Source organism: Pelmatolapia mariae, linkage group LG20, assembly GCF_036321145.2.
Source record: "Pelmatolapia mariae isolate MD_Pm_ZW linkage group LG20, Pm_UMD_F_2, whole genome shotgun sequence".
NCBI classification, from domain to species: Eukaryota; Metazoa; Chordata; class Actinopteri; order Cichliformes; family Cichlidae; genus Pelmatolapia; species Pelmatolapia mariae.
The window spans coordinates 20,752,511-20,778,427 of record NC_086244.1 but is presented as its reverse complement, the minus strand read 5'-3'; the positions used below and the strand labels follow the sequence as shown (position 1 = coordinate 20,778,427).

At 36.6% G+C, this 25,917-nt stretch overlaps 2 protein-coding genes across 5 annotated transcripts; one reads left to right on the top strand and one right to left on the bottom strand.

Annotated features, from left to right (window-relative positions):
* Window positions 1–1,796: 1,796 nt before the first annotated feature.
* syn2a (synapsin IIa) lies at window positions 1,797–15,463 on the bottom strand. 4 transcript variants are annotated; one of them, XM_063463643.1, is made up of 12 exons: window positions 14,895–15,463; window positions 9,211–9,268; window positions 9,009–9,100; window positions 8,393–8,549; window positions 8,103–8,192; window positions 7,905–7,967; window positions 7,641–7,783; window positions 7,477–7,551; window positions 7,007–7,109; window positions 6,699–6,845; window positions 6,448–6,514; window positions 1,797–2,111 (listed from the first exon to the last, which is right to left on the bottom strand). In XM_063463643.1, the coding sequence occupies exons 1-12, from the start codon at window positions 15,233–15,235 to the stop codon at window positions 2,050–2,052; spliced, it is 1,398 nt and encodes a 465-aa protein (XP_063319713.1). In that variant the 5' UTR covers window positions 15,236–15,463; the 3' UTR covers window positions 1,797–2,049. The 4 variants fall into 4 exon arrangements, with proteins under 4 accessions (XP_063319713.1, XP_063319714.1, XP_063319715.1 ...); XM_063463644.1 differs by having other exon boundaries at window positions 1,797–2,108; XM_063463645.1 differs by lacking the exon at window positions 1,797–2,111 and adding an exon at window positions 3,278–3,495 and having other exon boundaries at window positions 14,895–15,462.
* A 3,243-nt stretch (window positions 15,464–18,706) lies between these two features.
* Window positions 18,707–25,642, top strand: vgll4a (vestigial-like family member 4a). Its single transcript, XM_063463646.1, has 6 exons — window positions 18,707–18,777; window positions 19,312–19,431; window positions 20,604–20,766; window positions 21,536–21,761; window positions 22,876–22,990; window positions 23,883–25,642. The coding sequence occupies exons 2-6, from the start codon at window positions 19,365–19,367 to the stop codon at window positions 24,071–24,073; spliced, it is 762 nt and encodes a 253-aa protein (XP_063319716.1). The 5' UTR covers window positions 18,707–18,777; window positions 19,312–19,364; the 3' UTR covers window positions 24,074–25,642.
* The last annotated feature ends 275 nt before the right edge of the window (window positions 25,643–25,917 follow it).

The window sequence follows — 25,917 nt, the reverse complement described above, 5'->3', positions numbered from 1 at the left end:
GCATGAGTTAGTGAAATTGTACTTCAGAATCAGTATTGGTAACAGGGAAATATAGGTTTAAACAGACAGAAACTAGAAATACTTTGAGGTAAAATACAGTTAGAATACAAGCATTTGAACTTGTAACGTAATGTAGTGTAATGAACTGCCACTGTAAGTATAAAGAGAGCAACATAATAGCTGGTCTACAAATGTTTTTCCAAAACCTTTTAAGAAAAAATATGAAACCTATTAAATCATCCAAAGCAGAACACCGGAAGCCATCACTGCCCTTTAGACAGAGCTAATGTAAGAAAAAACAAAACAAAACAAAGCCTATAAATAATGCTTTGTGATAAAAACTGTCCATTAAATAAATTCATGAGGAATCAATCATATGTGGATAAGCCATGGATCACAAAGGGAATAGAGAGTGCATGTATAAAGGACGATGCACTATAATAGGATGTTTTTAAAAATAGAACTAAGTAAAATACATTAAAATAAATAAATATTTAGTGACTCAGTGAAAGGGAATAATTACAAGATATTTTAGCAGTAACTTAAGAAACATGGACAGTTCTTGACACCCTAACTAAAAAAGTAGTGAAAAAACAAACTATCCTAATTAAACTGTAAAAATAATATAGATAAAACTAAAGATCTTAATAGTTAACCTGTCCTTTTTTTGTAATTGTTGGCTATAATTTAGCTAATGAGATTGTGGAGAAGAGGAGATAAGATGTGAACTTATGCGAACTTAGGAAACATTAATTTAAAGAAAAGCAATAGTAAGGACAAATATGAAAAGGGGTGTATATCTATTCGAGGGGTAAACATGTGGAATAACTGTGACAAGCAAGTAAGACTGTGTAGTTCAGTATCTACATTTTTAAAAAATGTTTAAAAGTCAGATGGTAACTAATATCATTGTTTATGAAACATTTTATTTTTAAATTTTACACCATCTTATAATTATTCTGAAATTATTATTTTCTTTGATCTTTGTTTTGGGAGATCTGGTTCAATAAAAAATGTTGCCATCTGAAATATGCTTTAAGTAAAAGGGGTAGCTAAACTCCAGTCTACACCTTACAGCCTCCCCACAAAGACAGGCAGGGCACAACAAGATGTATTCTTCTCCGCCATTAGACTAATGCAGTTTCACAAACGACCTGAAAACATGTCGTACCAATCTTTGATTTATCTGACGTTGTCTGCCAGACAGCTACTTGCCTTTCTCTTTCAAGGGTTTTACCTTCTATAAATAATAAGTAATAATAAATAGAAAGCAATTAATTTCCTTTTTTAGCTGCATAGTTGATCGCTGTATTCTTGTGATGCCAGTGAATGTATTCTGTGAAAAATTGAAGGTACACTATGCAGCTCAAGTGGCTGGTTATGCAATCTTACAAACTAAGATACTATATATAGTCTTTTTGTACCTCAACTCCACCAGCAGATGGCAACAATAAAGCTCAATATTTCTGTTCCTTTATTCTTCAGTTGATTTACAGAAACATAACCAGTCATGTTTAAAACAAGGGCATTCTAGATCCAGCTCTTCACATAAGATGAAATATAACTTTTCATGGTCTTATATCATTGTAAACTGAATAAATTTTGATTTTTATTTGATAATAATATATTTGGTTTCATTACACATTTAATATATTTTTATTAGGTTTAAAATTTTAAGTAGGACACAAGTAGGATGTCACGTTCGGCATTTGTGGTGGTAATGTGTTAGTAGTTTTTAATTAATTAATCCAAAAACAGTCAGCTTGATTGACAGGTTTGATTTAATTTAATTTATCCCCTTTATTCACATTTTTGTGAAAAAACAAAACAAAACATCTATATAACATGTTAGAATTGGGTGCAATTAATGACATTCAGAGATGCTGCTGTTTATTGCAGGTCACATTTTCCTTCATTAGTGGTGATCCACTGTGATCTTCACCAGATGGTCAGTGCAGCGTGCCCCTACAGGCCACAAAGTGTTCATGTTGTGCAGCAGCTTGGCAGACAGCTGGCAGGAGTCTGGACAGAAGCTCCCCAGCTGAAGCTTCAAGAACCCACATTCATTCCTCTTGAGTTCTTCAGAAGCTTCAACCGGCCAGGTCGGTCTGCTGGTAGTGAGGAGAAAGGACCATCTGTAAGTCTGACAAATGCTGCCTGTGGAACATATTTTATCTGTGGGAGACAGCTAATATTTGTTCAAACAGATAAAATTAATCTGCTGTGTGAATATTGATATCTTCTAAAGTAAGCAACAGACTTGATAGTCATCTAACTCCAGTAGAATTCATAGCAAAGCTATGCATCTATTATAATGCAGGATGGCTTCTGCAGCCATGTCAATTATTCATGGATCATCTGTCGGCAGAAAAATGTATTAGTGCTGACTGCTGTTCTGTGCAGCCACTCATATCAGGAAGAGAATGACCACACCACAGCACAAATTAAGTGAAAAGAATGAAATATTATGTTCATGAAGACTTGATATAAACCTATTTAAGTATAGTTAAATGTTTAAAAATTTATAGAATGCATATTCCAAAAAGTGTTGTTGTCCTACTGGAGAATTTTTCTTTCTGCTCACCTGATCTGAATCTGAGGTTGACACCAAATGTGTTTTTGTGACATCAAAAGTGATTAGCCAGGCATGGTCTAACAACCATGGTCTGCAACATGCAACATGTATTCTGAAGACTCCAGGGTTAATCTTTTCAATCAGACAGCAAATGCTCTGTTATTTCAATCTTTCAATAAGAAAACAGGACTAGAATAAGAATACAATCTAGTCCTTACTACTACTCATTACTTAATGCATAAGAAAGCTTAATAAGATACAAATAGTGGAATACTAATACTAGAAACAAATAACTGAGCTATAAATACAAGCGATTCATTTTTGTCCAAATTTTCTCACATACACCTCAAAGGTATGAACAGAGTTACAATTAAAAATTCTCCTGCAACCACTTTTTATGCAGAGTATTTTGTAATTATTGTAATAGTCATTTTATATCACCAGAAGACACAACAGTGCAAGGTGCAAAAAGTACATATATGTCTATAACTGTAATATTGATGATAACAGGTAACAGGTGATGCTAGTGTATATAGGTAAAATATAACACTAGCTTTACAATCAGAAAATCGAAAGTAAAATGTCCTCATAGTTACACTTGGAATACATTCACTGTGGGGAAAAAAAACCTTTTGAGATTTCAGCAATTTTGTGACGATGCAACAACTGAAAATGTACATTTCCATGTTTTCAATTCTTTATTTATATTGTTTTTTGTATATCTTGTTATGGTAGGCCTCAGAACACCAGGCACTTTTCTGTTTATCTTGCAACATGTTGAATGATACAGGTTGAAAATTACTTCTTTTTTTTCCAGAAAATAAACTTCCTCTAGTTGCAGATGGGCTGTGTCTTCACTGAAAATGCAGAAAAAGCGCATTTCTTTCATTCCAGAGGCACTCCTCAGAGATTGGGATTTACTGAAAAACAGGAAAATCATAACCTTTTAGGTGCAGAGTCAATCAGCATGTGTGTGGTTGTGTGTGAATTCATGCAAGAGTATATTTGCTCTCTGAATAACTGAAAACCAGAGCCCTGATGTGAGCATTGATGGCAGAATCTATGTATTCCTATTTCTTCTTTGGAGTGTGTTTTTTCCTCACTGTCATGCTCTTTTTTTAGTGGTTTTGGTGATTTATAGCTCTGTGTAGATAGGCAGAAGTGTTTTTATGGAGAAACTGAACTGTTGGCTTCAATCCTGGAACTTTAGTGCACTGAAAATATTAAAGTTTTTGAATCTTAAGTCTCTAGCTTAGATTTTCTTGGTGCACTGTCTGAAAAATCTGCTATGCTTTTTTTTTTAATTTTTTTTTAACACTTTACATTTGAGGATGAGCTTTAGAGCAGGTGTTTGTGAAAATAATAATTATGATTGTAAAGTGTATCACAGCTATGGAGACAAAATGATAAATGAAAGCTTCATATGCGTTCATATGTAGAGTAGCCAGTTCTCCATGATTACTGTTTTATTCATTAACTTGTCTGATACAAATAAAATATCCCACATTCTCAACATATAAGACAAACAGCAAAATATGAAGGCACAAAGCAGAGGAGATGTGTTATCACCATCTCTTTCACAATACAGATATAATTTCATGCATTGGAAGCATCGCAGTATGTGCGCTTAGCAGCTGAACTTTTGCCCACTAGACTGTAATTTAGATGAGTCTGTCATATTACCCAGTGTTGCCATAATGAATAAAATTATTAAAATATCATCGTAACACATACGAGGACACAGACCAAGCATGTATTGCAAAGGAAGCTTTATTGCCAGTGACAGAGGTTGAATTTCCAGAGAGGATTTTTTTCCCCTCTACAATATATTGTCCTCTGATCTTGATACGAACAGCTCAACACTGGCCTCAGAAGTACCACGGTCTTTAACGCATACAGTTCACTAGGTCTGAAGACACAAGTTCCACCTCAACACAGTGACCAAATAATCACAATCACCGACCAAGGCGTCACCATGCAGCTATTACTGATGGGGTACCTCTGCATGTTCTTCCTTTGAAAATCATTGTCATGGCATACTTCCTATTAAACAGAACAACACATCCAATAAGCCGCAGGCATGGCTTTTACAAGGACACGCTCACAGTTACAATGGCACTTTATACAACTTAGAAAAAGACTGCACACAGAACTTGCTGAACATGTTTTATACTGTTGTAACAAACAAATTGTTGGAAAATGGTGCAGATTTATTTTTTACAGTTGATTTGGTTGCTTTTTAGCTGTTACACCATTTATTGTATTGGATATACGAAATGGCTTTCACACAAAAGCCACTGGACAACGAACGACCCCCCAACAACCCCCAACAACCCGCTTGTCTAAACACAATTTAATGCATGGATGGCTATAGCTTTGTCGTATCAATTTGATGATTGGTTGGATTAAAAAAAAAAATACATTATTGTTCTAAAAGAGTCAAAATGAATAAATAAATTATTGCAATTTCCAACATCTCACAGGAATCTTTGAATGGCAGTAACGGGGACACAGTACTACTACCGGAATCCAGACTAAATCTCAGAGCACTTGCACTGTTGTCATGGCAACACCTCCAATGATAGCTGATCTCCAGAGTGAGAGTAAGGAATGGAGGGGGCAAATCATACATTACACAGCTTTTTATTATCAGAAATAATGTCTGCCTCCACACAACAGCTTGAATGCAGCGTCAGTTCACTGCTGTGTGACTTACAACAAGCAATTTGAAAACATAACTGTTATCTTGGAGCGCTCTGCTCTGATTAAATTGCACACTCCGTGTGACAGCCGCAGAATTAACGGTCTCATCACTGGTACTTACGTTGTGGGTTACTGGAGAGCAAAGACTGATTAAAAGTAACCGATATGTTCTTTGGTTCAAAATATATAGAAGTTGTCTGTAGACACCTGCACACCTTCTGCATAATAAAATCATCAATACATCTTAGACTAATTCTATTATCAATTAAATATCTATTAAAACTCTATATAATCTCTTTTCTAGTGAAACTAGTAATGAAAAAGAGAAAAAAAAAAGATTTTGGAAAGGCAATATACTGTATGTCTCTACTGTATGTCTACACTTTATCCTGTACAACTTATAATATGCATTTCTTATGACACATTCACAATGCATGAATCACAGGGAACACAGCTTAGATAAATACAGCGGTGTAACAGCGATGTTACGTGAACATCCCACTTGATCAGACATTTATAACTGACTTGCACCTGCCTTTCTATCAATCATGCAAAACAAATTAAAAAAAACCTCTATTTATTAGTATTAGTACGAAAATAATCACTACTACAACCATACACACCCACTGTTTACATACTGAGATATACACAAGTTTCAAACTGTACAATCTTCCACAGTTTGAACAATATTTAAAGGTACACACCAAAACAAAAAGAAAAGGGGTGGGAAGGGCAAATGAAAGATCCATAGCTGGGTTAAACGAGTAGCACAGAGCAGCACTGAACTCAGTGTAGGCACAATCTGCTTTTTACATCATCAACAACAGCCCCAAAGAAAAACCACAGCTACTGAAACACAGGTGTCCTATAAAAGCACACTTAAATCAACAGGTCAACAAGTAGACAGTACGTTTTGACACTGCATAGAGTTTAAAACACAGTCCAGGCCAGCACTCATCTGTACTGAGCTCACGCCACCAAAATTTGACTCTAGCTATGAGCATCCACACACGCACACACACATATACACGTCTGTGCATGTGTTCAGCAGGTACATCGCTGTTATCTAGACTCTCAGATATCCCCATTCTACTGGGTTACTCAGTTGGCCTGGACTGGTTTCGGACCCACTGCAACGCCATTACAGTCAAGAATGTACTGCAGACAACCTTGAGGCGGGCGCCCAGCACCGTTCTTGGTGGGTTCACCAGTAATCTCTCCCTTCTGGCCGGTCCCCTAAAAACAGATATTTTTTTTTTAGGAATTTACTCATTCAACAGTTAATTGGTGAAAAATTATAACAACTAAATATTTTTTTAATCTTATAGTACACACCACTGACAATATTCAAAAACATAAACAAAAACAAAACTAGCACAACGCTACTGCTTCTAACTGCTGTGCCTGTGTGTTGCTGTACCTGGGATGGTTGTATGGTGGTGGGCCTCTTGGGAGCATTAGCTTCTTTCTCCACTAACTCGTTCATTTTTGCTAGCACCATGTCTGCAATGAGCTGTCGATCCTCAGCCTGGTGTTCACCTACCAGCGGCATGGAAGAACCAACCACCTATGACAAGTGGAAGATAGTTACAGTAGAGAGACAGCAGAGGGCAGTGTCTTGTGAAAAGCTTGGCCTAATATAAAATGTGACATTCATGTCAAACAGTATATTGAGTATGTTTCAAATGCACAAGTTGACTTTTAAACATGACAGTCCTAGATTCCTACCTCAGTGATGTAGTCTCTGCCATCTTTCCCATGGATAGCTTTAACTGCACAAATATCCAGACCCCCAAAAATCTCTGAGCAGGTGTCAACCCACATCTTGTACCTAACAAAAAAAAATATGTAACTTGAAACCAACTAAATACATTTAGGCATACAGACATTGCCAAGATGACCGGTTGAAATTTAAGTTGAGCAACTCTAGGCAAAAATGCTTTGTTGATGCCAAATATGGTGTAGCTTCAGTTTCCTGTTCTTAGCTGACATGAGTGACACCTGATGCTTCAAGGTTTGATGTGTTGTACATTCAGAGATCCTTTTCTTCATACCTTTATTTATTTAATTAAGGGCCTTTAGTACCAAGTGAATACCATTTAAACACCACAGCCTACATGAGCATTGTTGCTGACCATCTATCCCTTTATAACCACAATGCTTACATAAACATCAAACACTGACTGTAGCATTCTCACCTATCAGTCATGGCCACTTGTTCAAGCATAGCTGAGCCCGTGTTGGTCTTCCAGTTACCAGATATGGAAGTTCTCCTGATATGGGTAAATTGCACAAATTAAAGCAATGTCAGCCCATCTTCTGTTTTATTTGTAATGCCAAGCAACAAAAGTGTTCTACATACATGTAAGCTTTGTAGTCGGTGCCAATCTTCTGGATTCTGATATCGTACTTGGAGTCAATGAGAGGCTCTGTGGTGGTGTAGGTCTGGGTAAGAGCCACAACACTAGCTATGTCCTGGAACTTACTGTGGTTGTCCACCTTCACCTGTGCACAAAATGATTAGACAGAAAATAGTAAAATATTGAAAAAAGATAGTTGTTTTAATGAAGAGTATATCCACAGTCTGCATACTTTAATATTATTGCAACAGGAACAACCTGTATACCTTTCCAATACCAGAGTGGGCGTGTCCAATCTTCACAACAACAGGAAATGATGGCATGCTTACCTAAAGTAACAAGTTATAATTTGAGTTACTTCTTACGTTATCCCTTCACACATTAACAAAGTTTTTAATGTCAATAACAAATAAAAACATTTTCAATTTGTGCAGTAAAAATGGGGGTGATGACATGGTTCTCACCATCTCCTTGTAGTTTGGGTAAAAAGTCTGTTCGATCAGAGGGAACTTCTCAGGACCTAACTTTCTGCAGGTGTTGATAAGCTGGGCAAACTGCACATGCATAAAGGTAAACAGACATATATAGAAATAACCGACAAACATACAAAAGTTGGAAATTGTTTCACAGAATTTTTTTTAAACAATATGAAATGCAATCCAGAACCAGGGCATTCAGAAAAGATCAGTGTTTTCATCCATCTGCCTGCTACTATTGTTCTAAGTAAACCACTGCCTGACTGCCGATTGCATACCGCCCACGGCTTGTCACACAGGTTGTAGATGGACTCGAGGGAATTGATGCTTGGCACACCACCATACTGCAGGCCAATGATCAGGTTGCGAAAATCTTCATTCTGGGTCATACTGAAGGCATGTTGACGAATGAGGACAAAGTCTGGCTTGAATGACCTAAAAAATAGAATTACAGCATATATGTGGCGAGAACTCACCATAAAAATAACAGGCTGTTTAAAGTGTTGATAACAATGTAGATAAATCAGGTAGGGACTGTTAGTGTATATATATTGATTTTAAAAAAGAAAGTGAAAGTGACTTTGTCATTTTTGCTTGCAAAATAGGCAGAGCAGAGTGGTGAGCACTGTTGCTTGTAGGGTTTGCCTGTTCACACTGTGTCTGTGTGGGTTCTTCAGTTACTCTAGCTTCCCACAGTCCAATGCATGCTAGATTAATTGGTGAAGATGAACTATGGGATGTGAAGTAGATAAGAAGTGTGCAAAGTAAAGGGCTGCATGACTATATGGTTAGATGTGACTTGCAGTCTAAAGTACTTTGAGTAAAACTAGAAAAGTGCTACATAAACAGCACTTTACATTGAATCTTCTCTGTGTGTGTTTGCATGTGTCTTACCTGACAACCTTGGTACCGTTTCTCAGAACCTGCATGTTAACATCGCAGGTTCCATTTGCATGAGCTATGACATTGATCTCGTTGAATTCAGCCTAGGGAGTTGATCATTAGAAAAGAGAACAGTGCATTTAAACTTATGAAATCGCATACTCTGCACTCAATGCAAACTTGCAATGGATTTAATTTGGCTGATGACTTGTACCTGTTCCACTTTGATGTCATAATCCCCAAGTATTTTCTTTCCGCGGAATAATTTGGCCCTGGGTAAAAAGAAAGCATTAACTTTTAATGTAATCACAAATTCAACAACAGGATTACAGATATTTCCAAAATAGATCCAACTGACTGCACCTCTGAGTATAATGATCATATTAGTTTTTACTTTGCAACAAATATAACACAAAATATGGATCATAAATCACTGCTGAATATGTGCAAATGTGTGAAGTGCATGAAGTATTGCAATCCAGACACGTCAATTTGTGGTCTTCTAACTGCAGATTTCCAACACCTTTCCCCCTCAATCTGGCAGGGACATTCATAAAACATTACAACACTTAAAAAACTGTATTTATAAAGCCAAGCCTTACACAGTCTACACAGAGGGGTAACTGAGCATTTCTGACTGCTTCGTCCAGTAACAGTGGTGCCTACGGGGATAACACGGATGATGCAATGAGGCAACATTCACTGAATTCAAAGATTCCCAAAATGGTTGCACCTTTCAGACTTGTAATTCAGCTCTTAAAAATAAATGTGACACCCCACATTTTTCGTCACCTGGATCACTGTTGAAGAGGAAGTCTTATCACGGGGTTTTACGATTAAGGTGGATCAGTGACCAAAAACTACACATGGATGAAAACTGCCAAAGCCTCACAGCGATTTTGCGCCTATTATTTCTGTGTCTCTTACTGATATACAGGGGATGGCCCAGACAAGATAAGCTGTGGCCACAGATACTACTGGGGCAAATCAATACTAGGGAGAGCACAAAAAAAGATCCTTCCCTCAAGTTGCCATTGTTAAGCTCTAATTTTGGTTTGAATTTCCACAGGTTCAAGTTCATACTAAATCTAACCACCAGCTACTACAGTGCAAGTGTGCTACATAAATTATTATAGCTATATTCAAAGAAAATTTGTAGACAATATGACATTATGGTGATGTAAGTATATTTTGCAAACATGTTTTTCACTTCCTACTTGGTCTTCCTTTTCATTTGCATCACCCTCCTGTCACATAACCTGCACTCCCTGCTTATTTAACAAGGAGGAAAAGCTGAATAATTCATTCAAAATTTAATTAGAGCATTGGGATCTACTTGGCTGCTGAAGAAAACAAGCATTAAAATATGAATCACCGCTCTAATATTTAGGAAAATGAAGAGCCTGCTTTGCACTGCAATGAATGCTCTCTGCCAACATACAGAAAAAAGATATTATTTCCAAAGCATGATCCCTGAAATCAAGTACATCATGCACGATAAGTTTTATTTTGTACAAATAAGCTTTTTTTAAATTAATATTTATAATAATAATATTTTTTAACATAAGGAATGACTGTATAGAAGAGGTGTGGTTATGTGATTGATTCATGGTTATTCACTGTGCAAAGAACGTCTCAGCTCAGCACACTGAAAAGGCCACCGAAGCCAGACATTTAAAGAAGTCATCTTTCAATGCACTGCATTAATATGCATTAGATTGTGGCTGTCAGCTCGCAGCAAACAGATTCTCTGGCTTACATCTATACACATTCTGTGTCAAGTTTAGCTTTCGTCCAAAAACCAATGACTTTATTTTTATATAAAGCTATATTTATTTCTTCCTTTGGATTTGACTACTGGCTTCACACCTGCTTGGTTTGAAACGAGGAAGCATGACAGTAGATGTTTACATAGATCATTGATTTGTAAGAATCAACAGGGGTTCTTTTGACTTGAATTAAACATGAGATTAAAAAACAAATAAGAAATTAATGTTTTGTTTTCAGTGGTAACGCTTTTAAAACTACTTCAATCTGAAATATAAATAGGAAAACTTAATTATAATTCTTTTTATTTTAACCCTTTAAAGGCCAATATGTTTACATAGCTCCACAAAAAACTAAAATAATTCATTTAATTCAACGAGAGTTTGATTATTATTTGTATTGCACCACACATAAACCATTATCCAATATCAATAGTGACACACACTTATCATTTTAGTAGCTCCAAAATGACTGTTCCTGCACTAACGCTCATACCTATAACCATGGCTGCAGCACAGCTGCATAAACCACCTGAACAAGAACCAAAATAAACTCCAATTTTGTTTTGATTCTTACTTATGAGATATCTTTGAAGCTGTGAAAGGTTACTTATGTAGGATCAAAAATTTTGTTTTCAATGGGGCATTTTTTGCCCTTTGGATAACATGTAGCCGTTTTTGCATAGCTTAGCAATTTTAAGCTCATTTAAGGAACTGAGACAAGAATTCTAACATTCTAACATTAAAAAAAAATAATATCCTCTGTCGAATATGAGCTATATTCATTCAGCACAGCCAAAATAGCATAAAAATATAAAATGGAATGGCACACAATGTCCTTAGGATCATCTAAGGTTTAAGGGGATGCTGGTTTTGGCTAAATGCTGTAAAACATTTGCCAAATTAAAGATTGCTGTGAAAGACATTTTTTCAGATGAGTCACTGAGGGCTTGGTAAGCCAGAATCCTTGCTGAATGTTAATGTCTTATTACTTTGCTTGCGTAACATTCACTCTCACATATTGGCAATGTCTGAACTAGATTACGCTCACAGCATCTTCTTCTGATATCAGATGAAACAGTAGACTAATTATTTTTTTGGTAAATTTTAACATTGAGCGATTCAATTAAAGAAATGCTGTTTCTGAAACTGAGCTACATTATATAGTGTGTGCAAGGAACCAAGGCATCTCAGCCATTAGTCTGATAAGTAAGACAGTGAACCATCTGCTCCTCCTGTCCTGTAAAAGCAAATTATAGCACAGCCTTCCTGGAACAAAATAAACAACTCTTCATGACTGACAGCCTCATCTAACAAGTCAAACACTGGCTGAATAACAAAAAGCATCAGTCTGTGCTCTGACCCTGGTAAACACCCGGATTTTATCGACACACTGTAAGTATTCTGCTTAGCTTGTTGTATAATGAAGAGAATAGAATGTCTATACTAATGTCTGCTGTTTTCTCTATATTCTAGATTTCGTGTCATTCTATGCTTACTGTGATTTCATCTTTGCCCAGCTCTGGGTACATAAAAGACATGAGATATCTAATAATAAAACATATAAGTTACAGGCAGTTAGATATGTTACAGAAACATTCAGAAGTGAAAAATGAAAAAAAAAAAATATAAAATGTTGGTGTTAAATGTTTTAGAAAGTAAACAGAATTTAATGGTTGAGCCTTCTCACAGATGCAATTAGCCTGGAGACCTCTCTTGATTTCAATTGTGTCCTGGGCCAGCAGTTCTCATTAATCTTCCTTAAATTTGCAGCAGTGTGCAGACAAAAGTCTGGACATCCTGCCACACAGTGAGCATGTAAACAATACAAAGCAAAAACTTACACTGTGCCAACATTGCAAAGGAAAACAAAACATGTATTAATATAAAAACATCCATTCTGAAGCTTTTTTCACCGAATTGTTCTCGGTTAGGGTTTTTATGCTCTAACAGAATGAGCACAAAGGCTAAACAAAACAAAGCAATCCCAGCCTACACTATGTAAACTGATTTATACTGAAATAGTGACCATAAATCACTAGGCAAAAGGTCCCATAAAACCTGTCCCAAAGAAACAAAACCTAGTCAAACATGTAATACCTCCCTCGTGGTGATATTGAGCAGGCCTAAAAAAATAGATGCAGCCTTAAGAAAGAGGAAGCCCTTTGAAAGCTGATCTCCAACGTGGCTATGCACTAGATGCACATTGCAACAACAGTAAACTGCACATGTTATGAACACATCATGCTTCAAAATGGATTTATCTGCAATATAGGTACAGTCAGGGCAGATAATTACCTAAGGTTTTTACACAGGAGTTTCTACATATCAGCTCCTGTTGTATACTGACAGTAAATATAATGGCACATCCTATCAGCTCAACCGACTCAACCTACATTATCCATAAGAAGGGTCTTTGATGAAGGGCAAAACTTTAGTTTAATTTATTATATCTTGTTTCTGTGCCAGATATGCAGAGCAATATTTGATCTTTCTTTCCTCTCATAAGAAATATAGAACAAGTGAATATAAAAGCTGGCATCCATCCTGCTGACGAGGGTCTCATCTTATTAACAACGATCAGGATTTCTAATCCATTAATGGCCAGTCCTGCACAAATAAACACACACACAGTGGCATTTAGCTAAGGTTGATACATGATATAGAACAACGGTAACATATTAACCTTCTGAGACATGATGTGTTGACAAATTTTACTATGCTGTCTACCTATTACTATATTTCTTCAACTATTGGTGTTTTCATCCATCCAGCTAAAAATTGTCTTAACTGCTTATCCACTTTAGATACACTGGGGGGCTGAAGCCTATCCCAGCTGATTTGGGGGAATAATATGAATAACATGAATATGAATAAACATGTATTTTCAGCAATGTGAATAAACAAATTTCACATTGCTGAAAATACATGTAACTGCAAGATATCTTATGTGTATATGTTTAAAAGTAAAGCAAGCTGATTTTTATTCATTCTTTTTAACTGTATACCACTGTATACTCTATGATATACAGTTAAAAAGGCATCAAAGGCATTAAAGAGTTAAGTTACAGTTCTATGCTTTCTGTGTCTAGGTGGTAACTGAAAATGACTGGATATACTGTCACAAAAGGATGCAACGACTCTAAAAGACACGCTGCAGTGAAAAACATGCCAGCTGCGTAAATAAATGTTGGTCATGTGGTGAGAGAGTTAATCAAATATATTCTATTGTTTGACAACACGCAAAGTAATTTCCATATAAATCCATGCACAAGGTCACTGTTTTTAATAAATATATTGCCTGATAGAGTAGGCTTTTTGTTTTAATGAAGCGTTAGGAAGGAAGGAAGTTTCTTTTTAACATAGAACATTTTAAGTCCTTCAAGCAGTCGACTGACAAAGATGCTTGCTTTAAGCTACCTCTGACTAAGATCCCCTAGGACATGGCTGCCAGTACAACTGCTTAATGCCTTAAGGTTATTGAGGTTAAGGGTTGAGAAACATAACTATGTTATACATTTTAAGGTTGGACTCACAACTAAGAGAACCCTATGCACCATAGGTTTAATTTCTTGTCATGCCATGTGATCTTCCATCAGTGAGCAGGGGGAAACCCCATTGATTGAGGGGAAGCACTGCAGTATTAGAAATAACATGCAGTTCTCAGTGCTGCACAACCTGTGGAACACCATTCCTTTTATAAAAATGGTGAAAAATCACATTCCAGTGCAGTATTTCACCATTTTTAATTAATTAATCAGATTTTTGTACAGACAGATGCAAAACTATATAAAACGATTAAACAAAGCATTTGCATTTATTACAAAAAAGAGCAAACAAAGGACATTTAAAGTCCTCCATCTTGGGATAATGGCATTACTGCTGAGAATCAGTGGATTGTTTTTGATTAAGTTTTGGCTGCCTGAGTGTATTATTCTGAACACTGGCATGGTGTAACATCAAACCACAGCAGCACTCCCCATTCATCTCTGCAGGGTGCTTGATAGAGATGTTGTTTCAGCAGTTCTTTAACCATTACCTAACAGCTATATGGCTGGAACACAGAAACAATGCCTACAGGAGCATATGAATGACACAACACGAATGATATAAGAGCAGCATTTTCTCTTACCACTCCTGTTGTGGTTCATCAATGACCAGGAGAATTTTAAACTTCTTAGGTGTCGTGACTTGGGTCTGCTCCACTAGCCCTGCAGAGGCAGCTGTCTGCTTAACAACGTTGGTAATGGAACTGAAGAAACCCGCTCCTGTCGACTGAACTGGCTGGGATTTCCTCTCTGGAGCAGGGGAAGTGGCTGGAGGTGTTTGCCCAGATGTCGGAGACTTGGCAGGGGTGTTGGAGGCAGGTGGAGGAGGCTGAGCAGGATCGGGCCTCTGAAGGTCTGTCATGTAGCCATTGGGCAGGTTGGAGATGAATGTGCTGTCTGAGAGACGCCGACGCAAATAATTCATGGCTGCAGAGGAGCAAGAAGAAGAGTCAACAAGCACTGGGTGTGGAAAAGTATTCTGCCGAGAAGCCCCTGTTCTCAGTGGTACAGCTGATAATGGCTGAACTCCCAACAAATGTATTCCCTCTCAGCTCAGTGGAGCATCCTCGAAGCTCCCCCCTCACTGGCAGTGACGCTACACTCTCCCATAGCCAATCACTTTACCCCGTGCTTTCCTCAAGCATTGCAAATGATGCTCTGGCTGTTCCTCTCCTTCCTGCTATCGCCCTCCACTCTCTCCTCTCTCTCCCCCCGGCATGCCTGCCTTTTCTACCCCTCCCCCATTTTCTACTGCCTTAGAGACGTCATCCTTTTTTGAACCAGAGCATGAAAAATAGAGGGGTTTCCAGTGAAAGTGCAAGAGGGTGTACTGTGTACTACATCTCCCTCCCCTTACTCCTACTCCCCTTGTTACTCAGGTTCACCCTGCCCTCTGTCTGGGTGCTGTTTTTCCTGCTTATAGAAAGCAGCCATGAAATCTAAAATGGCTGTTAGGACTGGTGAATGAGAAGAAGCGTCATCAGCCGTCCCTTGAGAAACAAATTCATGCACTAAAACTCTCTGTCTTAATTGTTTAATGAATCTCTCTCTATGTAATAATTTTCCTTATTATAATTTACTACAATAGTTGTTTAATTTAAAAATATTACAAACTCAATTGGCTAACATGTCTCCATTACGGGTGGCACAATTCATTGTGTTCATTATATTTTATATAAATGTTTGATGCTTATGAGACCATAAAAACACTGCATACAATATTCTTAGCACTAATTATCACAAGGTTCACTCAAAACACAGTAATTTCTGTAAAGCACTTATTAATTATATCATCAATACTTATAAGACAAAACAAAAGACTGCTTTTATTCAAAATACATACAAATTAGCTGCTGAAACTTGCTTAAACACTATGTATTAGGACAGGAGTAAATGCTTTTTAATAAACGTAACCTTCGGCACAGCTAATGGATGGATTTTTTTAAACAATTCAATAACTCAATAACTTGTGATGTGCAGTGGTAAAAAGTTGTTAAAGTGTAAAAAGATAAATTCAAACATAGGCACACATAAAAAAAATTGCAAGTCAGGACATTGAATCTTTATATCGCAGTTTGAGTATATTTTCTAATGAAGGGCTAATATTACTATATGACTTCATTCATCATGGCATGACTTGTTAACTAGAAATCTTACAGCCCAACTTCAGTCCTGCATTTTAACGGTTAATAACAAGGTAAAATATTAATATAATACTTTTTGAGATATTATGAGATACTTGCACATACCGTGTATATTTTATATGTTGTTTATGACATTTCAAATCGATAAATTTTTACATGGAATTAGTTTTATGCTTTATAAATATTTTTACAGAATTTGAAGATTTCCTCTAATACTAAAAATCTGAAATTGGAGGAAATTCCTCTGTTGCTTGGCAACGTGACACAACGGGTAGACTAATAATAATAATAATAATAATAATTTAAATAATTAATTCTATGGAATATAAATTTACCTTATGAATTGAATTTCAGGTCTACAACTATTTATTCATTCATTTTACATTTCACTGATTAAGGGAAATTCTGGGAAATAAGATATTTGTATTTTCTGACCCTGATCTCTGTCATTTGTGCAAAAAGCCTGTAAACCTGTTGACAGTCAGCTACTATATATTTTTCACTGACTCTGTAGGACTAGAGTTGTTAGCAGCAATTTGGATTATGTTTAGCGAGCCAAAGCAAATAAATGGTGCTTAAGAGAGGAAGGAGAGAAGACAGCGGGATAAGTATACCTATAGGACTTTAGATTTGAGCAGGGTCCAGGCCTGCCCTCTACTAACTGTGCCCCGTCAGCTGAATCCTACTGACACACTTCAACTACAAGTTACTAACTCATAAAATTTGGTAATGTAAAGTTAAAGCTCATTTCACTAATAAGCTAGTGTGGGCTCACTTTATTTCCTGAGTTTAAATAATTTAGTGCTTCTGCAGCAACTGTAGTAACTAGCATGACTAAGGAGTACACTGAATAGATGGGCCTATGCAGGTCAGACTTTGGGGAGCACCCCTCATGTCTCTGAAACTAAAAAGATGTCATTTATCAACTTGTGCAGCTTTAATACATGACCCTACTGAAAACTGCTAAACAAATGGAACTGTATTGAAGATATTGTGTGCTCACAGCCAACTGTCCTTGTGTGTGGTGAATTCATTGATCCACTTCTGTACTGAGAGAAAATGTCTCTTGTGTTTGTATCCTGCTTTGGCATGTTTACAACTGTTACTAGCTGCTATTTCTTTATGAATGTACTATGCATGAATACTTGTAGCTGTGCATCTTGCATATATGGGGTGGAATACCAAGATCACTTGAGCCCAATTCTCCCCTGTCAAAGCTGTTGCTAGTCCAGTTGATCAGTTGATATGCTGTAAAGATTTGTGATTAACAGGCTCCTCTCTTTTGTTGCATGCTGGCAGACATTACAGTTATCTTTATGTCACTTTAACAAGGGTGAAATTTTTTTTTTGGGGGGGGGGGGGGGGGGTTGTGGCAGCGTAGTTGAGGAAGATAATATGAGTTTATAACATGAGCTTAGATAAATGTGACCATTCTCGATCGCTGACTGGGGTTGTTGTCCATGGTTTTAATCAAAAGCTAGAATGATGATGCTATTGGTAAAGCTGATTGTTGCTATATGCTATTAATTTTGCACCTACAGAGTGTGTGTGTGTGTGTGGAGAATCGGTAGAGAATCTATTGGCTGAAATAAATAAGAAGAATAATCTGAAAATAATATTGCTAAAAGATGGTGTACCTTGCAATGACTATTAAACATGAGTGCTATTGTGACACCATGTGGTAGTATCAGTGTAGTGAACAACAAAACCAACCTCAGCTTTGCTTAAGTCTGAAACCCAGCCATTCTAGTCAGATGTCTGTGGATGAGACGCTCCAGCAGGGCATTGTGCCCTCAGTCTGCCCTCAATGTGCTGTGCTGCAGTCAGACTGCAGGAAACTAAACTCACTGCAGTGAAAATCACTGGAAACTCCTCATAATGATTCGTGTAAAATCAACAGCAGTTCAGAGAAAGCAGCTCTTTGCATGTTTACTTTCTTCACATATCAAAAACATTATCTATATGGTCAGTAGTGTCATTAAAAAAAAAAAAATCAAGTAGCCTATTGTGTTTCACGTTAAACCCATTTCATTTGGGCATCTTCATAGGCTGCGTAGCTTGATAAACTTGAAAAACAATGTTACTTTTAGGATGATAGGAGAATTTATTAATGGTTAATATCAAAGTGTTCATACCGTATAAAAGTACCTTTTAAATATGCTTCAAAAAGCCCCGGTTCGCCTCGTATCTCTCCGCTAGGGCCGCTCAGCTCTCTTTTGTTGTCTGAGGACTGCTGCTGTGTGAAAGTGCGTGAAGAAGGCAGAGTACGTAGGCAGACTCGGCTAACTATGGTGTTGCCGTAAAGCTAATTTTTGTCGAAGAAGTAAGTATCATGGAAGAATAGGAATACCCATTTTTTGGAATTCAGTTTGTTGGATATAGACTATTGAACCTAACCTGGCACTAAGTAGATACTGACTTGTAGTTTTTAGGTTTTTGCTAGTTAAAACGAAAACCATTGACCTAGCGCACTGAAAAGTTAGCGACTTGGCTAACGTAAGTTTGTGTCGTGAGTAAAGTAGACAAAGTTCGCTGTCTTGTATTTTGGCTTCAGCAACTAAGCAGACCGCTGGTCACAATACATGTATAACATTGTATTTTAATAACAACAACCTCTTCAATATAAGCGTTTATAACTTCGTAGTTTAATTTAAAGCTCGCACTGAAGAACGGCTAGTAGCAACTAGCTCAGCGTAGGCTACGTGTTTAGCTAGCCGCACTAAAGCCTGTAGTTTTCAGTGTCATGAAGTGCCTGTCGTTGAACAAAATAAAGACTAATGTCTTTTGGGATTACCATTAACTGGCGTGTAAACGTATGCCATTTTTAAAAACATGACAACATTTCTATCTCCTTTAGGATAGCTTGCTAACGTTAATGTTAGCAAGTAGCCTGTTCGTGTAAATGCTAGAATGGACATGATAAACTCTCAGTTCCTGGACAAGATGAACAATAACATTGGGAGACTGCACTACGAAGGTAAGTTTGTCTTTTTTCTTTCTTTTGGTCCTATAGTTCCTAAGTTCATTTATAAAACGCAACACGTTGTGGTTTCCCTAAATTCAGCGCCAGATACTCCTGTGTTGTGATTTGCGTTACCCTTTTGACTATCCTGACGCTAGCGTCGACACTGACAACGACATGTTTAACAACTTGTTGGTGCGGAGAACAACGACTGTTTTGTTTAATAACATCGCAACTTTAAAATACGATTTTTATAGCCTGTATTTAACAAGTTGGCGTTGAATAATAATAAAATTCACTTGAAATTTGTAGAAATTCCCAAGCTATAACGGCATACACTACAATGCTGCTTCATGTGATGTAGCAGTGATTAAGCTTCAGGTTGTGTAACACTCATTTGCGCCACTGCTTAGTCAAACATCTAAAGAAATCAGGAAATTTTGCTCAGAAATTTGCTTTATCATGTTTCTACACACAGTTTCCTTGGGGCTTAGATGAGTGGGTGATTTTTAACTGCTTGTGTATTGCTCCGTTGGCTTTCTTGATCAAAGTTTACTTCTCAAACAAATTGCACCTCCATACATGAAACAAAGTCAGAGTCGTTCTATAATAGGAATTCAAAAAAATAAATGTAAATTATAATTTAGTTGCCATTTACTTAATTTATGATCTCCGGTCCCCCAGTGAATCTGGTATTTTTTTTTAATTCACCAAAACCCAAAGTACTCTATTATAACTATATGTATCAAGTGTTCTCCTTTGTGCAATAGCCCCAGATTATGTAATATTGTCAACTTTTCCCGTCTTCTGCTAAGCACTTTAAATTGCAATTACTTGTGTGAAAGGTCCTTCGAATACATTTTACACAGGTTATTCAAACTTGGTGTAAAAACAGTTATTTACATTGTTTTAACATTAAGCAAGATGTACTTAGTCAAACTGGTTTCTACTTTGCTTTTTGTAGCTCATGGTTTATTAAAATCTGGCTAAATTGTATTACTTGGTATATTTATGAAACTCTTGATCACCTACCAGTGCAGTCTCAAAAAGTCAGTTTAAAATGAATTGATGGAATACACACAGTCCTTATAGTTTACTGTGTTTATTGTGTATTTTATTCTGGAAACTTGCTTTTAGTCTAAATTAATTTAATTAAGTTATTTCTACTACTGAACTCTTTCCCACAGATGAGTCCAAAATGCCCTCCCTTTCTGCCACTATGTCCAATATAAGTGGGCCTCCTCCTCACTGCCCAAGCAAACGAAAATATGGCGAAGAACAAATGGAAGACCGATTCCACTGTGATGAAGACCACATGACCAAAATGAGCAGATTGTTTGCCACCCAGCTGTAAGTGCCTTTAAAAAATTATGATTTTGTGTGGGTCTTGAAATTATTGCTGTATTGGCTTTTTATATTTGTTGGATTGAATAAATTGTATGCAGTGCAATATATGAGTTGTAAATGTAATACATCATGTGACAAGTGTCATGCATTACAAACAGGGTCCCCCTGATACTTTTCTGATTGCCATACAAAAATGTAAAATTATTAAGAAGCCCTAACAACCTTGTATTCATCTCCTTTTTTCGTTTGGTTTCATTTAAGTCTCGAAGCCAGCATATGGTAATATTTATTTATGTATTTATTTATAAATACAGCACTCAGTGTTTCAGTGTGTGCTGGCTGTGAAACGTATTTATTTTGTCCAATATGGGTAAAACATTCAGTTGGATGTTATTCAGAATACAGGCTGAAAGAAAAAAAAAATCTGACCATGACTTTAATGATCAGCCTCTTAAAGTTTGATGGTAAAGTGTGACACAGAGTACCCCAAAAAGTTGATTCTGTTTGTCTGGACATACTTCCTTACCTGGTTGATTGAGCATGCATCAAGACCTGACACAAAGTAGTTCACTGATATAAACAAATCTTAAAATGAAGCTGTATATAATCTTAAGAAAAGTCTACAATAATAATAAAGCTGCACATTACAAATGAAAAACCCTTCCTGTACTTCATCTGTGTCTGCTTAAAAAACATCCCCTCTGCACAACAATTAAAACAAAAGTTGTCCACGAAGCTGCTAGTACATTTTATTTTAACTGTCTTTATCAAGGGGACGTCCCTCTGCTGGAGACAACCATAGTGAGCACTGGAGCCTCAGCCACAGTCCTGTGGAGCATGTTATTTCCTCCTCTAATGGTCTCCATGGGAACCATCTGTATGCCTCCATTGCTGGCTATGCTGTAGACCAGCCGATACCTCTGAGCAAAAGCAGCCATGACATTGGAGTCAGGGGAACAGAGAGGTCTGTCATAAGTGGAACTGTAGAGCGACAGCAGGTACGTCAACTTGTAGCACATAAAGAGAGCATTGTGATGTTTTTTTTTGTTGTTGTTGTTTTTTTTTAAAAGGTTGCACACATTTAATTTTTTTCACCTTTCTTGTTGTTCAGTGAGATATGACCAGTGGATGGATAAAACATGTACTGAAATGCATTTACTGTGTGCAAAACAGCAACTATCTATGATCGTTTCTGTTGTGAAGAGAGGGGGGGGATGAACAAAGAAATTTTTTCTTATCTGCCTGTAAAGACAACATTATTTTTAATATCTTTATATATTTTGGCTTATGTATTTAAGTCAGTGTAAGGAGATCAAAATAACAGATATGTATAAAGGTAAAAGTTGCTACATGTGATGGCCAGCAAAGATTTAATGCCACGATTAACACAGATGACAGAGAGTTGTACAAACACTTTAATAACTTTTTTGTACAAGTGTTCAGTCATTCAGTCAAATGAAATAAAGACTGTGTTCACAGTGTGTTGACCATGCTTCCTGTGAACATACTAGAGTTGTCTTGCAGATTTGGGGTGCACATAAGTGGTCCGCAGCTGCGCATTCGCTGTCAAAATAAAAGACGTGCACTAGATAAGAAGTTGCAACGCGCGTTTGCATACATATAAAAGGCACTGTTTTTGTCCGCTAGAGTGGGATTTTCACAGCATATTCTGCACCACATCTCTGTGCGTTCATCATTTGTTTGAAGCCAGCTCACCTCCTGCAACCACTTTTCCGAGAATACGCGCTTCTTTTCGGACTCCTTCTGACATTTCTTTGGAGTTGGAGGAACACCAAAGTAATTGCTTAAAGGAGCTTGCTTCTTCGACATCTTTAAGAGTTCTAAACAAATGCCTGTCCTCCTCCAGAAAATCTTATGTACGCAAGCGCGCGTTGCAACTTCTTATCTGGTGCGCATCTTTTATTTTGACAGCGAATGCGCACCTGCGGATCACTTGTGTGCACCCCTGTATATATATCTGCCTTTGCAAGATGGTTGGAAGTACTATGTAAATACTTTATGGTTGATCACAGATGGATAAAAAACATTTAACCAGTAATGTAGGTCAGTAATGCATCCTTTTTTTTTTTTTTTTTTTTTTTTCTTATACAGAATCGTCCCTCAGTTATTACCTGTGCCCCTGCGAGCAACCGCAACTGCAACCTCTCTCACTGCCACATGAATGGTTGCACTCCTAGCCCACCTGCTGATCCAAGAAAGGCTAATGGTAAGTCTTTTAAAATACTTGCACTAACAAACTAATATATTTGTCTTTCCATATACTGATTTGTATGACAAAAAATGATCTAAAAGACCTGTGGAGTTTTAAAGTCAACAGTGCTGGGTGGTTGCACAAAAATATATCCAAGTTGCATATTTTTATTTTGCTAATTTAACCAATTTATCAACGTTAAAATCCAACTTTGTCAATAATTAAGAGCAACTGCTGCCACAAGTTGGTGTCTCTGTCCTTTGTGTATGTGTTCTCAGTCTCTTTGCAAACATAAAAGTAATATGTGGTTGTACATTGGCCAGTTTGAAAATTCTTGAGTTATCATGCAGCCCTAATCAGATCTAGTTTGAGTTTTTGACTCACTGTTATGCAAACTAGTTTATTGCAATGGTTGCATACAACAAAAGCTTATCCTAAAATGAATTACTCCAGTATATTGCACTAGATCGTTTTAAGATTTCTGATTTAGTTTAAGTCTAAACTGAATCAGAAAGGCAACCTCTGAAAATGACACATACCTAGGAAAAACTGTAGTGAATCAAACAAATTGTATCTGAATCCGTATTTGATCTATTGTAAGTGTACCAAATAGTGTAACAAAATGAAATGGTTAAAAAAAATCTTCAAAACCATTTGTAAAAACTAATTTTCATGCACTCAAGCTATTATATGTTCTGCACTTTGCATCAAATTTGCAATCAAAGCTATTTTTCAAAATACCCAGCTGTGTTTTTCCTAGACTTTGATAAGAGAGCATCCCCAAAGCTGCTTTTTTATTGAACTGAGAAATCAAAAGGTATTTATTCAGTTTGCAGTTTAGATGCATGGAAATAACAATTTCTTTTTGGTCTTCTTCCTCCACGTGATGTTATTCTATCCAATTTAGTATGCGATCCTGTGATTGAGGAGCACTTTCGTCGCAGTCTTGGAGAGAACTACAAAGAAGCAGAGTCTGTGTCTAACTCGGTGTCCATAACGGGTTCAGTGGATGACCATTTTGCCAAGGCACTGGGAGATGCCTGGCTCCAAATCAAGGCCAGGGGTGGGGGCCATCAAACTCCAGACGCTGATCCATGAATCAGAGGGGAGTAAACATTATAATCACTTAAGTATGTGCATATGAGAGTAGAGATCGCTCGCTCTCATTTCTTGCCAAGAATCAACTTCCCTTAACCAAGAACAGAGTAAGACATATGGTGCTCACACCGGCTGTTCGCTTGTGGACCTCAAGGGTCAACCTTCTGTTAGCTCAGATTTGTAATCTGAAATCATTTAATCTCTCATAATAGAAGAGAATCTTAATATTGAATAGTTGGGTTGACAGTGTTAGTTGTGGAAACAATCACAGATTTTATTTTGAAATGAAAATGAGATTCACATAGTGGTCAGTTGTTCAGAGTTCATGCTCTGTTTTACCTGCCTTTCACCTGCCTTGATAGCCAAAGAGTTTCCTGCCTTTCCAATCAACATATAAGCCATGGATTTACTCTTTATTTTCATCTAAATCACACTGCTTTTGAATTTATATTACTTGAAAAGGACAGCCAGGTCTCATTTGCACTATTACATTTCTGACCGTTTAAGGTAGCAGGTTACCTGTTTCAGTTGGAACTGATGTGTTCACGAATACATTTGTGATTGTGATAATGCAATTAAGGCTCTGGTCCCCCGCTTTGTGAAGACACTAGCCTAATCAGTCTTCTTTATGATGGTGAACTGGACGTATCCACTGTTGAATAATTATAGTTTCTGTCTATACACTCACTGTGGGCGATTACTTAATAAACTAATATCACAGTAGATATCTAACTAGACAGCATGTTTTAAATAGCTGGGTTCTATTACAATCCTTATTCTATACTATATATTTACTCAGAATTTATTTTTTATCTGTAACATTTTAGAAATACTCACTGCTGGTACAGTTGTACTCAATATATTTTTTTGTATCCGGTTTTCATTAGTATATGTAGATGTATATCCTAGCATCCATCTACAAGTCACAGCCTCTGGCAAGGTTGTATGAATACAGTTAATAAGGCTGCATTGCTTTTTTTGTTTTGTTTTGTTAATTCTGTGGAGCTGAACACTGCGGCTTTACACAAGACTGAATACAGCTAAATCTGACTTTCTGTAGCTTTTTATTAGCAGTGACTTTATTTATTCTTCACATGTTGATAGTTTCATGTTGACTTTTGGCAAAATGCAGTGACAACAGAACTTTGACTTTAATGTGTTTCTTTTTGTTGTTCTTTTTTTTTTTTTTTTTTTTTTTTTTTTTTTTTAAATGGTTCATTCCATGAAAAGTTCATTAGTGCCTCCCACCTCACCTCACAGTAAGCAGATTTATTTTTTTCTACAGTAACTACAGTATGCTTAATAAAGCCATAGAAAGTTACAGGAAACTAAATGGTGCATTCAATTTTTTTGCACTTTTTAATTTGTGATATAGAGTAACTGAAACAAGCTTTAAAAAAAAAATCTAGAGTAATTGGTCATTTCGTACATTTGATACTAGGCTGATCTTCTAGCTGTGATATTTTTTTTCCCTTAATTTTGTAGTCGTCATTGTTTGGGTCACCTTAAAATGTAAGTTAAGGTTGAGAAATTAAGAAGCAACATTGTGTGTGTGTGTGTATGTGTGTGTGTGTGTGTATATATATATATATGTGTGTATATATATATATATATATATATATATATATATATATATATATATATATATATATATATATATATATATATATATATATATATATATATATATATATATATATATATATATATATACACACATACTAGATAATTTTTTGGACATATCAATTTTATCAAACAGTTTATATCCATATTTTGAGGTCCTACAGAAATAATGCTCAAACTTTGAAGGTAACTACTTTTATGGCTTCATCAAATACATTAAT

Excerpts from the sequence above, each read along its gene's own strand:
- syn2a (XM_063463642.1), bottom strand. The coding sequence starts at position 15,235 with ATGAATTATTTGCGTCGGCGTCTCTCAGACAGCACATTCATCTCCAAC. Across the intron at positions 9,269-14,894 it reads GATGAACCACAACAGGAGTG|GGCCAAATTATTCCGCGGAA; the intron begins GTAAGAGAAAAT and ends CTTTTTACCCAG. Across the intron at positions 7,110-7,476 it reads CAAGTGGCCATGACTGATAG|GTACAAGATGTGGGTTGACA; the intron begins GTGAGAATGCTA and ends TTTTTTTGTTAG.
- vgll4a (XM_063463646.1), top strand. The coding sequence starts at position 19,365 with ATGGACATGATAAACTCTCAGTTCCTGGACAAGATGAACAATAACATT. Across the intron at positions 20,767-21,535 it reads AGATTGTTTGCCACCCAGCT|GGGACGTCCCTCTGCTGGAG; the intron begins GTAAGTGCCTTT and ends GTCTTTATCAAG. Across the intron at positions 21,762-22,875 it reads GAACTGTAGAGCGACAGCAG|AATCGTCCCTCAGTTATTAC; the intron begins GTACGTCAACTT and ends TTTCTTATACAG.